Source organism: Meleagris gallopavo, chromosome 4 (assembly GCF_905368555.1).
Source record: "Meleagris gallopavo chromosome 4, MGAL_WU_HG_1.1, whole genome shotgun sequence".
Lineage (NCBI taxonomy): Eukaryota > Metazoa > Chordata > Aves > Galliformes > Phasianidae > Meleagris > Meleagris gallopavo.
The window spans coordinates 5,504,440-5,519,602 of record NC_139407.1 but is presented as its reverse complement, the minus strand read 5'-3'; the positions used below and the strand labels follow the sequence as shown (position 1 = coordinate 5,519,602).

The 15,163-nt window shown below is 37.6% G+C and overlaps 1 protein-coding gene across 5 annotated transcripts in view; it reads left to right on the top strand.

The window, feature by feature from the left end:
* Window positions 1-15,163, top strand: part of CLCN3 (Cl-/H+ antiporter 3) — a 58,773-nt gene that overhangs the window by 35,439 nt on the left and 8,171 nt on the right. For all 5 annotated transcript variants that reach the window (XM_085222067.1, XM_085222071.1, XM_085222068.1 and 2 more), the window contains 9 exons: window positions 1,328-1,485; window positions 3,253-3,352; window positions 5,812-5,999; window positions 6,630-6,752; window positions 8,788-8,994; window positions 9,425-9,505; window positions 10,068-10,613; window positions 12,859-13,045; window positions 14,285-14,683. In XM_085222067.1, the coding sequence (XP_085078193.1) occupies window positions 1,328-1,485; window positions 3,253-3,352; window positions 5,812-5,999; window positions 6,630-6,752; window positions 8,788-8,994; window positions 9,425-9,505; window positions 10,068-10,613; window positions 12,859-13,045; window positions 14,285-14,683 (1,989 nt within the window). The remainder of the gene's footprint in view (window positions 1-1,327; window positions 1,486-3,252; window positions 3,353-5,811; window positions 6,000-6,629; window positions 6,753-8,787; window positions 8,995-9,424; window positions 9,506-10,067; window positions 10,614-12,858; window positions 13,046-14,284; window positions 14,684-15,163) is intronic.

The window sequence follows — 15,163 nt, the reverse complement described above, 5'->3', positions numbered from 1 at the left end:
CTGTGTGTTGTGCTGTCGTTGCTAGAGCTCAGACTTCACAAGTTTAAAGGGAAAAAAGTGCGTTTTACTTCTAAATAAATCATTATTGGCAGTTGTTGCTTCGGCTGGGGCTGATGAACTTGGCATTCATAGCCTTTAGAAGCAGTTTCCAGGTTGGATCTTTGAAGATTTTTTTGATGTGTTGAAAAATCCTAATGCCACCAGGAGGCTGAGCCCATCTGAGCTGACATTAGTGCTGGCCAACTTGTGATTTCATCTTTAAGAATAGACATTATTGTGGTGTACCATTTGCATTGGCCAAATTATTTTGTTTGTGGTCAAACAAGTGAGAGTAACCACTCTTTAAATCATTGTTGTCTGTTTTAACCTCAATATAAATGTTCTCTTTATAGCATTTACTGCTGCAGAAGCACTCAGGGTGGGAGAATGAAAGCCGTGCGAATGTTCAGACAGATATCCAGAAGAAAATTATACTTGGAGTTTGTAAATGTACCCCAGGAACTCAAAATATACCATACCATCTGCAATACCAAAAGATATTGCAGAATTACTGACATATGTAAGCTTAAAAAAACAACACTTTTGGTCCACTTTGGAGGAAGGAGAAGTTCTTCCTAGTCCTCATGCTCTTTTTAGTCTGATCACTGAAAGAAATATTACTGGGGGGTTTTGCTGTGTAAGTTGGCTGTAAAGGAATTAGGATGATAAATTGGTAGAAGACATTTTCTATTTACAAGATTTCCAACTTTTCATGACTGAGATCTGTTCTGTGAGTTGCCAGGAATGAGGAAAAAAAACCATCAACCTGCTTGCTTGACTTGCTCTTATTTTCTAGCTGCATTCACATGATCTGTTGATAATGTTTTAGGTTTAATTCAGACATGTTGGAGAGTGATGAACAACAGTATGAATACTGAGAAATAAGTAGTAACTTGAGGTGCTATCAACTTCATCTGCTATCTGATTTTGTTCCCTTCGTCAAATTTTCTTCTAGTAGTTCATAAACAGAAATAAATTTCAAGTTAAATGTGTCAGAGCCACTCATTTTTTCAGCTGGTTCTACTGAAATTTCTCAGGAGTCTGCACACAAAGTGGAACAATAATTTGACTGTGATACATTAATTTCTATTTAAACAACATAAAAGATGAAGTTGCTAATGGGAAAATTTAACCTACAGTTGAATGACAAAAAAGAAAACAGCTAGATGAAGTAGCATACACATATTACAGAAAGTGTCTTAATTACCTGCACAGTAATTTTATATGCCATGTCATGAACATTACAGTACTCGTTTATTACAGAATTTTTGTCTTTCCTCTGCCACAGGAACTCATTATACAATGACAAATGGAGGAAGCATCAACAGTTCAACACATTTACTGGATCTTCTGGATGAACCAATTCCTGGAGTAGGAACGTACGATGACTTCCATACCATTGACTGGGTTCGAGAGAAGTGCAAAGACAGAGAAAGGCACAGACGGGTACATGAGATCAATAACAATACATGGAAGACGTGTTTATTTGGGTGATAGAGTTGAGGTCTGGGTTAGTAATGGATATAAATATAGGCAGACTTTAAATTTGTAAGTATTTATATCAACTAGAACGACCCTCACACTATAAATAAAGCACTGATTCACTGATCCCTGCAATCTTGCAACAGCACTGTGACTTGAAAAGGAAGTAGTAATTTAACTGAGTGGGAATAGTCATGCTCTACCTCCCTCCTCTCCATGTCTCATCCCCCAGCACAGTTTTACAGGACTGTTTTGCTTGCAGTTGTTGTGTATTAAGGCTATTTTCCACCATAGACGAATTTGCGGTAGTCTGATAGTGCTTGTGGTGATAGCTGTACTGTACAAGTGTGTCTGTGCTACTGCTATGTAGTGCTGTGGTTGTTTTGACTGTGAAAAGTGAAAATTCTCATATCTAAAAGCACTTATGAGCATGTATATGTTTAACAAAAAAAGATGGACCCAAAATAGGGAATGTTCTTTCCACCCTCCCATCCCAAAACTTGATTTCTTAATCAGGTCTTCTAAGTTGAGGCCATTCACCCTCCTCAGTGTTCTCTGCTATGAGTTCTTTCATGAAGTGGGCTCTGGCTGTATTACTGTTGGACAAGATAGCATCAGTCATTTAACAGACTTGTTTAGTAATCTTTGGGGAGGAAATACACTGTTTGGAGCCTGACTGCAAAACTTTTGGAATGCTTACACTAAATTGCCCCAAAAACAAAAATAAATTTGGAGATGAAATCTCTCCTGAAATATTTTTAGCTGATCAAAATGAATAGTTAAAAATGAGTCATAATTGCAGGGAGGAGTCAGGAAAGAGACTTTTTCACATTCAACACCCTGTAGTTATTCTGCTTTCTTTGAGGACATCCATTTTTAGCTTTCTGGAAGCAAATGTAGGATGAATGCAGTGTTTTCACTCTGACATGATTGAAAAAGAAATCTTAACACCAGTCCAAAAAGCAAAGCATCTGCAGGTCTATAGTTTTCTGGTGGGAATGGAAGATCTTTGGGCAATGGATCTCTGCACATAAGTACTGTGATTGAATGTTTTTTGTTTTTTTTTTTAAGTAAGGTGTTTTCTGTGCAATGCTTTATTTCATAATTTCATTTCTAGATGTGTTTGTTAAGATCTAGTGGATATGCAAGTGGACAGAATGATAGGACTCACCAAGTCATGGCGACACAGATCACATCTGGGAATAGATTATGTAAAGTGAAGTCTCACAACTGTTATTTATTTTAACATCTGAGACCGGAGAAGTTGGACAGAATTTACAGTTGACAGGATTTACAGTTACGGAACTACTAGGAAATTTATAAATATGCCCTGAATGACATGAGAATGTCTAGCCATGTAATCAGAGATATAAGATAGGGAAGGATGTGTTTTGAAAGACATGCTACTGCAGAAAGCTGATTTGAGAGGGGAGATTCTGAAAATAAATGCATTTCTTTTAGGGATGGTAATTCTTGTCTGGATTTCCTTGCCTACTATTCTGTTTTCTTCTCATTATTTTTATTGTATTTTTTTTCTTTCTCAGTCCCTTTGTTTGTTGCACATAGTTTGTCTCTTCCTTAACAGTATGAAAAATCCTAAGACATTTGGATAATCATAAGAACAAGCTAAGGACAAATTTCAGCTAGGTGCATAACATATTTATAGTTTTTGTTTTCTCACATTATTGGAAAAAAAACCCCACAACTATGTGTAATGATTTCTCTCTGCAGATTAACAGCAAGAAGAAAGAATCAGCATGGGAGATGACAAAAAGTTTGTATGATGCATGGTCAGGATGGCTCGTAGTCACACTTACTGGCTTGGCCTCAGGTAATTAAAAAAAAAAAAAAATATTCTTTTATTTTGCTCTTCCTTTGTGTGTTATCTACCAACTTTGTCAAAAGCTGGTTGAGGCTTGCACTTTAATTTCATGGGGGAAAGAAAACAGTGGCTATCTTGATTTATAGGTAAAAGCATTTCACAGGAAGGATTTACTAATGAAATAGGAAACAAAACCTTTTTCCACTGAATTTCTTTTAGGGGTGAGTTCTACAGCTAATAATGTTTGATAGTTTGTGGCCTCACTGTGTTGCCATGCTGCTTTCCATCGTCGTGGTTTGGAGTGACCAAAATGTGCAGTAGTAAGAGGATGCAAACTTTTTGCCCAGTTTTTCCAAACAGATGTTTCTAAACAGAATTGTTAGATTAAATCCTAGGAAGATTTGATCATAATGCATAACACAGATACACTTATTAAGAAGGCATGGTAAGTGTATAATTCTTAACGTATATACGTAATCACTTTCACAAATCACACATAGTTTAATGTATATGCAAAGTGTGTCTATACCTCCGAATATACAAACTGGGAGTGTAGAATTATTGGAAATTGCTTATGTTAATTTGGTTAATTTGGGTGACAAAGTGCTGTGGTTTTGTGTGGCTTAGGTCTTGTCTTTTTTTTTTCTCTTCCTCCTGCTCCAAAGCTGCAGTGCATATTAAAATCACTACAGTGTTTCTGTTCACCAAAGCTAGCAAATTCTGTCCATGGACATTCCTCAGTTTTTTTCAGTCTCAGTTATTTTCTCTTGTATGTGTCCAGTGAGTCTTAAGTAGTATAGCCTTGATTTCAGTCATGGAGAAGTCTTACATTTGTGTATTTCAGATGATTTAATTTAAATTCTACTCAACAGAAACACTGTGTTAGAATTTGTTTGGCCCAGACTGAGGGTCTCTGGAAACTAGTAAATATAGATGAGTAAATCAGGAGAAAATGTTTCTGGAACTCAGTCTGGTGCTGGAACAGCTGTCCAGAGAGGCTGTGGATGCCCCGTCCATCCCTGGAGGTGTTCAAGGCCAGGTTGGATGGGGCCCTGGGCAGCCTGGGCTGGTATTAAATGTGGAAGTTGTTGGCCCAGCCTGTGGCAGGGGGTTGGAGATTCATGATCCTTGAGGTCCCTTCCAACCCTGGCCATTCTATGATTCGATTTTACACAAGTAAGCTCAGGGGCTGACACTTGACAGCTATTTCTGGTAGTGATTAATACCTTAAAATAGGAAACTATAGCTAATTAACAGTTGTACAGGTTCACAAAAAGAGATGACTTTAGATGTGTTTTTTCAGTATATTGTTGTCACATAAAAGTGTTTTGTTTTTTTCTTTCCTTTAAATAAGGTTGTTTAAATACTTCTTAAAGAACCCTTAGAAGCAATTTCCTACCTAATACCTTTTTGAGGGCTCTTCAGTAGGTTTTCAGCATATAGTTGCCACACAGAATCCCTCTTAAGCTTTGAGTTGGAGAGCTACTTTTTTCTATACTGCTTGTTACCTGCAGTAGGAATTTTACATGTTTACCCTGAGACATTTATATGGTATTTACTTATGATGTTCTAACACTATTGTTGGCATGGTAAGAATTATTTGTTTTAAAATATCTTGTTCTGTACAAACTCTGCTCTCATAGCTAAGGAGTCCTTTGAAGCGTGATCAGGTTGTTTGTCAGAAGGTGCATTATGGTTTTTGTCAGAAAACAATGAGAGTCCACTTTTGACTCTTAACTCATTTGTTTTAGTGGACTACTGGAGAAGTATAGCTTGGGTAAAAGAAGAGAGAAAAGGAAAAGGGAGGGGAAGAGACATCATTTTTTCTGGACCCCCCAAGTATGACACCTAGACATGCTGGAAGGAGTCCAGCAGAAGGCCATAGAGATGGGGAAAGAACTGGAATGCCTCTCTGGTGAAGAGAGACAGAGAGAGCTGACCTGTTCAGCCTGGAGAAGAGATTCATGGGGGATCTCATCAATGTCTGTAAATACCTGAAAGGAGGGTGCAAAAGAGGTGGACCCTGACCCTTTTCAGTTGTACTCAGTGACAGGATGAGTGATGGTAGGCACAAACTGGAACAGAAGATCATCTGTCTGAACACGAGGAAGCAGTTTTTTACTGTACAGTCCATGGAGCAGTGGTAATAGGTAGAAACTGTGGAATCTTGTCATTGGAGATCTCCAAAAGTTGCCTGGATGTGGGCCTGGCCAGCCTTCTCTGGGTGGCCTTGCTGGAGCTGGGGTTGGAGCGGATAGACCCACAGGGCCCTGCCCACTGCAGCCATCCTGTGACTGTGTGATTATCCTGAGAAATATGCAAGATATTAGATTCGTTAGGAAATACTAATCTCACTGTATTGCTAATATAATGTGGTTCTGGAAATCAGTGACGTTTAAACATTTCTTTCTTCAGGTTTTTTGTAATTTCAGTTTATATGAATTAATGTCTAACTGTTTCTACAACAGGGGCGCTGGCTGGATTAATTGACATTGCTGCTGACTGGATGACGGACTTAAAGGAAGGCATTTGCCTTAGTGCTTTGTGGTTTAACCATGAACAATGTTGCTGGGGTTCAAATGAGACCACGTTTGAAGAGAGAGATAAATGTCCACAGTGGAAAACTTGGGCAGAACTAATAATTGGGCAAGCAGAAGTAAGTGTGTACTTGTTCTGTGGAATCATTGCTCAACAGCTCTACTGACTACAGAAAAGAATAGCTAGGGTAATAAACTGCGGATTGGGTTCTGCTCAGCTCTCAGCATTTTAATTAATTAATTAGTTATACTCTAATAAGTGTGTCTTTTATGCACTGCAAGAGGACTTGGAGTGTTGCAGATGTAAGGAAGTTACAAGGAGAGTATAGAGCTGTTAATAACATGAGAATTTTTATTCACGGTCATAAGAAGCAAAAAAAATAAAAGAAATTCAGCTTCTCATCCTTAGAAAACAATGAATGTTGCTTTTATTTTTCTCTCTAAACCAATTCTTAATATAGAAGACTTTCTTGGTATTCAGTAAATCTAAGCATCTAATAGCTATTAAAATGTTTATTTCTGTTCATAATATGAAGTGTTAGAACACTTTTTAACTCATACAATCTAGTCTGTGCTGTGCTTTCCAGACAAAACCAACATTCTGGTGGCTTGGTAATAATTACTGTCCCTTGAAATGTGTACATGCAAGTACATTACAAGAAGAGTACTTCTCTGCTGTTTTAAGCAGTGACTTTGTTCCTACACCATATCTGTATTCTTACATTTTGGGTTTTTCTTTTTGTCTTTAGGGTCCAGGTTCATACATAATGAACTACATAATGTACATTTTCTGGGCTTTGAGCTTTGCCTTCTTAGCAGTTTGTCTGGTGAAGGTGTTTGCTCCATATGCCTGTGGCTCGGGAATACCTGAGGTGAGCTCTAATTAACAGTTACATTATAGATGTTTCATATAAATGTGGAAATTCCTGCTGCCCTACAGGACCAGAAGAAGAGGTAAGAGGGTGGCCTCTGTGAAATACTTCCAGTATTAAAATTTAAATGAAGTAATCTTGCTAACTGTTGCTGAAAAAAGAGCTCTGAAACTTCAGGTATTGAGTTCATAGGTTTTCCTCCACATCTCTAATCCATATCCTGCAGTAATAAGAGAATAGCAGTTCATTAATAGAATACGGGTCCTCAGAGACAGCAATTGATGTTCTGTTGCACTCACTTTAGTCTTCTAAAATAGCACGGACAATCAGACCATAAGCTAACAAGGAAACTCATTTAATAACCCTGGAAACTCATTCTTTCTACATTTGCTCTCTGCAGCTATATGCAGAATGTGGTGAGAGGTGGGGACAGAAGAAAATTTTGGACTGTCACACTTTTCCCATCAGTCTGTAAATATTTCTTCATGTATTTGTACTGTGGAAATGGAAGGACAAATCTTGCCTTTATATTAAGCCTGGAGTTCCATGCCATTATTCTACGTAAGATTTCATCCCAAACTGATCTCCAAATTTAGCTCGCCTTCAGTTTCAAGAAACAGCTGGCCATTGTTTTGTGTAGATCCCATTTATACACGTACTGTTCTTTATTTTGGTAACTATGTTATTTTCAGTGTAGAATCACAGAATGGTTTGGGTTGGGAGGGCCCTTTAAGATCATCTAGTTCCACCCCACCTGCTATAGGCAGGGACATCTCTCACTAGACTGGGTTGCTCAAAGCCCCATCCGGCCTGGCCTTGTGTGCTTCCAGGGAAGGGGCATCCACAACCTCCTTTTGCAATCTGTTCCAGTGTCTCACCTCCCTCACAGTAAAGAATTTCTTCCTAATATGTAGTCTAAATCTGCCATCTTTCAGTTTAAAGCCACTTCCCCTCATCCTTTCACTACCTGCCCTTATAAAATGGCCTCCCCAGCTTTCCTGTAGACCCCTTCAGGTACCAGGAAGCTGCTATAAGGTCTCCTCGAAGCTTTTACTTCTCTAGCCTGTCCCATAGCAGAGGTGCTCCAGCCCTCTGATCATCTTTGTGGCCTTCCTTTGGACCTGCTCCAACAGCTCCATGTCCTTCTTGTGTTGGGGGCTCCACAACTGGACAGAATACTCCAAGTGGGGTCTCACAAGAGCAGAGTAGACAGACAGAACCACCTCTCTGGACCTGCTGGTCACACTTCTCTTGATGCAACCCAGGATGTGGTTGGTCTCCTGGGCTGCAAGCGCACACTGCTGGCTCATATTGAATCTCTGATCAATCAGCACTCCCAAATCCTTCTCTTCAGGGCTGCTCTCAAGCCGTTCTTTGCCCAACCTGTATCTGTGCTTGGGATTGCCCTGAGCCAGGTGCAGGAGTTAATACGTGGCCTTGTTGAACTTCATGAGGTTGTCATGGGCCCACCTATTAAGCCTGTGCAGGTCATGTATGGGTGTATTTTGCAGATTAATGACATAATGCTTCTAGGCAAAGTAATGTCCTTGGAAATTGAGGTATCCTTTTTAGCGAAAAAGGCTGATTTTTCCATTTTTAAGTCAATGTTAATCTTTTGTTTAGCAAGGAAATAGGGGGGAAAAATTGAAAGGGAATAAATTGGTACAAGGGTTGTAAGTCAACAGTAGAAGATCTTGAGGTATAGTGTTAGCAGATGTGTTTTTCCTTCAGGAGTTTTCTGACTTTAACTTAGAATTTACATAATACACTAATGAATGCAGTTCTAGAAGCTGCTGCAGATATATTTTTTACTAAATATGATGATATTGATGTATGCTATCACTTTACGTTTTACAGTTATTGGTGAATGGAAATCCTCTGGCAACCAGTGTGGCTATTTGAGAATACATATTTTAACATGTGACAATTATTCATTTGAAAGGGTTGTTTTTGGAGTTACTTGTCTAAAGTCACTAATAAGTAATTATTTACCAAAGGAAGTAGAATATATAGTACCAATTTTGTTTTCTTTCAGATAAAAACTATTTTGAGTGGCTTCATCATCAGAGGTTACCTGGGGAAGTGGACTTTGATGATAAAAACCATCACTTTAGTCTTGGCTGTAGCATCAGGTTTGAGTTTAGGAAAAGAAGGTCCCTTGGTACATGTTGCCTGCTGCTGTGGGAATATTTTTTCCTACCTCTTTCCAAAGTACAGCACAAATGAAGCTAAAAAACGAGAGGTAAGTTAGAATGTATTGATTATCCATGTGCTTAGTAAAAAATGTCAAAATACTGGCTTCTTAAAAGATTACATTTGTTCTATTAGCTTGTGTTTAGATTTGGATTTTTTATAGGTTTTTTTTTTTTTTTTTTTTTTTTTGTCTTAAAAACAACATATTATCCCTAGTGTTCTACAAGGTAAATAGTTTCCACGTTGGAGCATTTCTGCCTTTCTCCTACCTCATAAGAAACCATTTGATTTTTCCTTACATTCTCTCTTCTTGATTCATTTTGACAGTAGTCTCCAATTGTTTCTCTGCTTGCAGCAGAGTGTCTTTGACCTCATGAAGAAAGTTCTCCTGGGAAAGTTGATAACTGTACTGAGATTCTGTTCTTCATTTTAAAACACACCACAGAGTGCAAAAAACCTTCACCATGGTTCTTTTCCAGGTATTGTCAGCTGCATCAGCAGCGGGAGTGTCTGTAGCCTTTGGTGCCCCAATTGGTGGAGTCCTGTTCAGTCTGGAGGAGGTATGTCGAGAGACAGCACTAAAGGAAGGATGCTTAAAAATCTCTTTTAGTGTGAAAAATCTCAGACTCCGTTAAGTTGTAGAGTCCTACCTGAAAGAGAATGTAATTTTGCATTTTGAAATTGAGTTCTGTTACTGGCAAACTGTAAAAGATTTTATTTATTTGTTTATTTACTTACTTTAGATGAATGTCAACTTTGCTGCAGTTCAGCCTAGTCAGCTAATAATTACAGTTTACATAGAGATGCACCAGTTTTTCACTCTAGAAATGCAGTCTAAAAAGAAAAATTGTTGGGCTGCTTTTCTCGTTTCATAGGAGACTTTAGAAACCTATTTGACAGTTCTCTGAAAGAAGTTTTTAAACATTCTTTTCTTTAATGTTTCAGATGCTAAACACAATTGAATACATCAGTGATTAGTAAGTCAAGAATAATTGAAACTGACCACAAGGGCCATCAAACTCTTTTCACCGAGAAATGTTTCGTACTAGTTTTATTTTTTAAGTCTTTCCAGGATTTGTTTTCATTGACTTACAAATAATTCTCACGTATTTCTTTTTGCAGGTCAGTTACTATTTCCCATTGAAAACTTTATGGAGATCATTTTTTGCTGCTTTAGTCGCTGCATTTGTTTTAAGGTCCATCAATCCTTTTGGTAATAGCCGCCTAGTTCTTTTTTATGTGGAATATCACACTCCTTGGTACCTTTTTGAACTGCTACCTTTCATTCTTTTGGGAGTATTTGGTGGGCTTTGGGGAGCATTTTTCATCCGAGCAAACATTGCATGGTGTCGTCGACGCAAATCTACAAAATTTGGGAAGTACCCTGTCCTGGAGGTCATCATTGTTGCAGCAATAACAGCTGTCATTGCATTTCCCAATCCATATACGAGGCTAAACACTAGTGAGCTTATTAAAGAGCTCTTCACAGACTGTGGGCCATTAGAGTCCTCCTCCCTCTGTGACTACAGAAATGATATGAATGCAAGCAAAATAGTAGATGATATTCCTGATCGTCCAGCAGGCACTGGAGTCTATTCAGCTATATGGCAATTGTGTTTAGCACTCATATTTAAAATAATCATGACAGTCTTCACGTTTGGTATTAAGGTAAGTTGAATGCAGTGGCTACATCGTCTACTGTGATTATTTTTCTTTGTTACTGCCTTTTTATTTTTCCATCTCTCAAAGCTAGCAGCTTTGTTTATAGATTTCTTTCTCCATAAATGGTTTTAGATCTCTTAAAAAAAAAACTTTACTGTTGATTACTAGTTGCTGGGTAAGATAAATCTGTTAGGTATATTTTAAATGTTAGCTTTCCATAAGACAGAATTTCAGTTATCACTCTCAAATTCTGTTGTATAGCATTTCACTTATATCTAGGACTCTGCCCTTCTAAGCATTAGGATACCTCTTACCATTTAAGCATTCTAACACCTGTACTGTGTCTTACCACTCCTCTGTTCATGTACATCTAGCTGTCTCACGAAGTTGTCAGCCCAGGAACACTGTGTATTAGAATTCACAAAGTTACACAAAGGTAGAGCTTCTTGATCTGTTTTTGGTTCCTTCTCTCATAACTTCAGCAGTCGCAATTTGTTGGAGATATTATTGGCAAAGCAACTCAGCTGCCTATAGGATACGGTGATTCCAACTGCTTTTACTGCCATGATCAGAGATTGCCAGGGGGACTGATAAGGCAACGTATTTTTTTCCAGGCCTTAACACAACTATGCTGCAAAAGTAAAAAGGTTGTGTGTATGCAGGATTTTATTTTCAGTAAACTTGTTACAGTTTACAAGTGCCAAGGGCAACTGCATTGCTAGAGAAGTTTGCGTGTATATCCTGATTCCTTGTTTGTCTTAAAGATGTTGCATTTGCCACAGTATAAATCATTTTCTCTAAAGTATAACTTGAGTTGGGCACTTTATGCACTGGAAAAGAAAGAAGGTAAAACCTGATTTTTTTTCATTGCTCTTTCTGTGGTGAGGTTCCTCTCTGCTTTGTGACATGTGAGTCAGAGGCTTATGCTAAAAAAGTCACCTGTAAAATTGCAATCATAGTTAGACCTTTGACTTATTATCCACATGTGATGAAGAGAAGGAGATTCATGAACAATTCATGTTAACAAAGGACCAGAAATTTGAATGTAGTCTCCATTTGGAGACTGAATTACTGTGACATACTCAGTGTAGCATACTAGAAACTCAGCAGTTTCAAAAATACATTCTATTACTTCTGTGTCTATAATATATGTTTTCAGGTGTTACTGTAGTGTTCCCCAAGAATGATTTTCACTAAGCAAAAAAAAAAAGAAAGAAAAAAGTACTTAACAATTAAAAAGGGTTTCAGACACAATTAATTGTAGGAAGTAGCATTAGTGATGTCAGTGCACAATTTTACTCTTAGCAGAATATGGCATTGAACAGTTACTGCTGTCAACACTGAATTAGGTAATTCAGTAATTAGGTAAAAATTAGGATGGGAATGAAGGATTATTAAACCTTTTCAATACAACTAATGCAGATGGCTTTGAAATAAATTGTGGAATATTGATTTGTCCTTGGTTTACCTGTTAGAAATTCTTTGCAACTACACATGTTGTCAATATAATAATAATGTAAATAGAATCTGAAATACAGTTCTGCATCAGCTACTGGATTCCATGGCAGAATCTAGTTACAAGCTGCATAATGCATACGCTTCCCAGCTCTACAGTGGAAAAAAAAATTAAATGGCTTTTTCTTTGACACCAATGGTATGGTTTTTTTAAAATGAAATTATTTTGACAAAGGTGTGTTTAGACAAAAGTAAAAATTGTAGTTGAGGTTCATGCCTTGGTCATGGTGGAATATATTTCTGATAGTAACAACTGCTATGAGGTGAAACAACGGGCATTTCCAGTTTAATGAGATGTTCAGATGCAGTATGGTTTTGGTGTTTTTCTGTTTGTTTGTTTTATTTTATTCCTGGTGGTTTCTTGAAAAGGAGGAGAAGAGGCACAACAGCAGTGTCTCTGTTGAATCCTCACTCCTTTTGCAGCTACAAGGCTAACCAAGACTTGTCATACCAGAATGGTTTGGTTAAATCTTATTGCAATGCCATCTAGCCTATTTGGGTTAAGTTAGTAACAGAAAAACAGATCAAATAACTAAAATTACAATAGACATGTGTTTGTTGTTGTTGTTTTTTAACAGTAAAGTGTTAATCTGCTTTTTTGTCTTAGGAATTTGCATTAAGTTTTCCTAACCTTGTAGCGTTTTTAATGACAGTCTGAGTATTTGCATTTCTTTTTAAAATATGCAACAAATATGTTCCCATCAGCGTGGTGGCAGTTATTCCATTTCTGTTGTAGGTTCCATCTGGGTTGTTCATACCCAGTATGGCAATTGGAGCAATAGCAGGAAGGATTGTAGGAATTGCAGTGGAGCAGCTGGCTTACTATCATCACGACTGGTTCATTTTCAAGGAGTGGTGTGAAGTTGGAGCCGACTGTATTACGCCTGGTCTTTATGCCATGGTTGGTGCTGCTGCCTGCTTAGGTAACTAAACTGTAACAAAGCAAATATCTGATTTTTATTTTGTTTTATGTTAGCAAAGTAACAACGAGAAGTGGGGATAGGTATAAATGTGCTGTATAGGAACACTTGTAATGTGGACTTCTCTTTCTTCAGAAGAATACAGTCACATATCTTTGTGTAAGCTTTTAGATCCTTATGATCTGAGGAATAATATGAAAGTGACTATGTGGTGGGAAAGAGAGTAACTTAAATAGGAGTTTGCTATTTCTTTTCGGCATCAATAGGAGTAATTACATATTATAGGTGTCATATGCATTGAAATGTATAAAACAGAGTTGAAAACGTTGAAGTTGCTACAAGGAGGTGACATGATCTGCTGGCACTTCTACATGAATAGCAATAAATGTTCTTGGAGTTCGTTAATCCAAACAGAAACTTAAGAAGCCCATAATGATCTGGGGAGTCTGGTTACAGGTCTGATATGAGGCCTGATTTACAAACTGTTGAAAATCTGCTTCATTGGAAGAAGATTGCGCTCCTAAACTAGGAGAGATTTCATGGAGGTCTTGTCCTAGCTTAAGAACTATCATATACAGTAGTGGAATGGCTCTGGTTCTTGGAGAGGTTGTTCCGTTGTTTTGGGGGGAAGTTTTTTCTTTTCTTAGATGGTTCAATCAAAATCACTTTGAATGCATTGAAGGAAGAATACGATTTCTTTGAAAGAAGGCACGGTATCAGAAATGTTTGTAGTACAAACATTTTGCATGCTGGCAAAGGAGAAACGTAACTCCTTTCTTCTGTTCAAGAAAGTTTTCACCAGCTTATAGTTTTCTTTAGTTTTTATAATTCAACAGCAGCATTATATTCATGATATTTTGGACAGTATAGCTGTTGAGTTGTTATCTGTTCCTTTCCTGCATTAGTGTCATTCTTTTTCCAAATTATTATCTTACTGGGTTTGGATTTCTTAATTTCTCAGTATTTTTAACTTAGGAATTGCTTGAAAAAGTATACAGTTGTTCTTAAGTTATGTGAAAGACAAGCACATATTTTTCAAATCCTTTTACTTTCTGATCTTCAGGAATTTTCCCTAAGGCTCTTTTACTTGTTTAGTCTGTGTTCATTTTTCTTGTGTGCTTCTGTTTTTGTAATGTTTGTCAGATGGCAAAGTTATGTTTGCAGTTCTCAGCAGGAAGGCAGAAAATACAAGTTCAGTATTCTTTGACACTGAAGCATTACTGACTGCCATTTTTCTTACAGGTGGTGTGACAAGGATGACTGTGTCCCTGGTAGTTATTGTCTTTGAGCTAACAGGAGGGCTGGAGTATATTGTGCCCTTAATGGCTGCAGTCATGACCAGTAAGTGGGTAGGAGATGCCTTTGGGAGGGAAGGCATTTATGAGGCACACATCCGACTGAATGGATATCCCTTCTTGGATGCAAAGGAGGAATTTACTCACACAACACTTGCTGCTGATGTTATGAGACCTCGAAGAAGCGACCCACCGTTAGCTGTTTTAACACAGGATAATATGACAGTTGAAGACATAGAAAACTTGATCAACGAAACCAGCTATAATGGTTTTCCTGTTATTATGTCAAAAGAATCGCAGAGACTAGTGGGCTTTGCTTTAAGAAGAGATTTAACTATTGCAATAGGTAATTATCTCCCAATATTTTATGATTATATATTCTAATAGAAATTATTGTAAAGTTTAAAAGAGAACTTACTCTCTGTGTTTCTACTTATTTCAGGTTTAAGGTCCAGTTAGCTTGCGTAGTCTATTGCTTTACTGAAGATATTGATTATGTCCAATAGCAGACCATAAAATAAAATGCTAATATCTTTGTGCCTTTGTGTACAATACTTGTAGGCCAGACTGGCATCTAGTCCAGTATTTTTGTTTGTTTTGTAGTATTTGATGACGGTTCTTTTCCTCAAGGGCATTCAACTTTCCTCAAAATCCTCAACCATCTTCAAAATTGAGTAATTCCCATTTGGAAAAGCGGGATTCAGTCAGAGTTACTGTCAAAGTCATTGTAAAATGTAAATGAGCATCAAGCTTCTCTTTGGGAGTATTTTATTTGCTGTTTTTCTTTTTGTTGATTTTCTTTTTTCACCAACTAATATTGTACTGT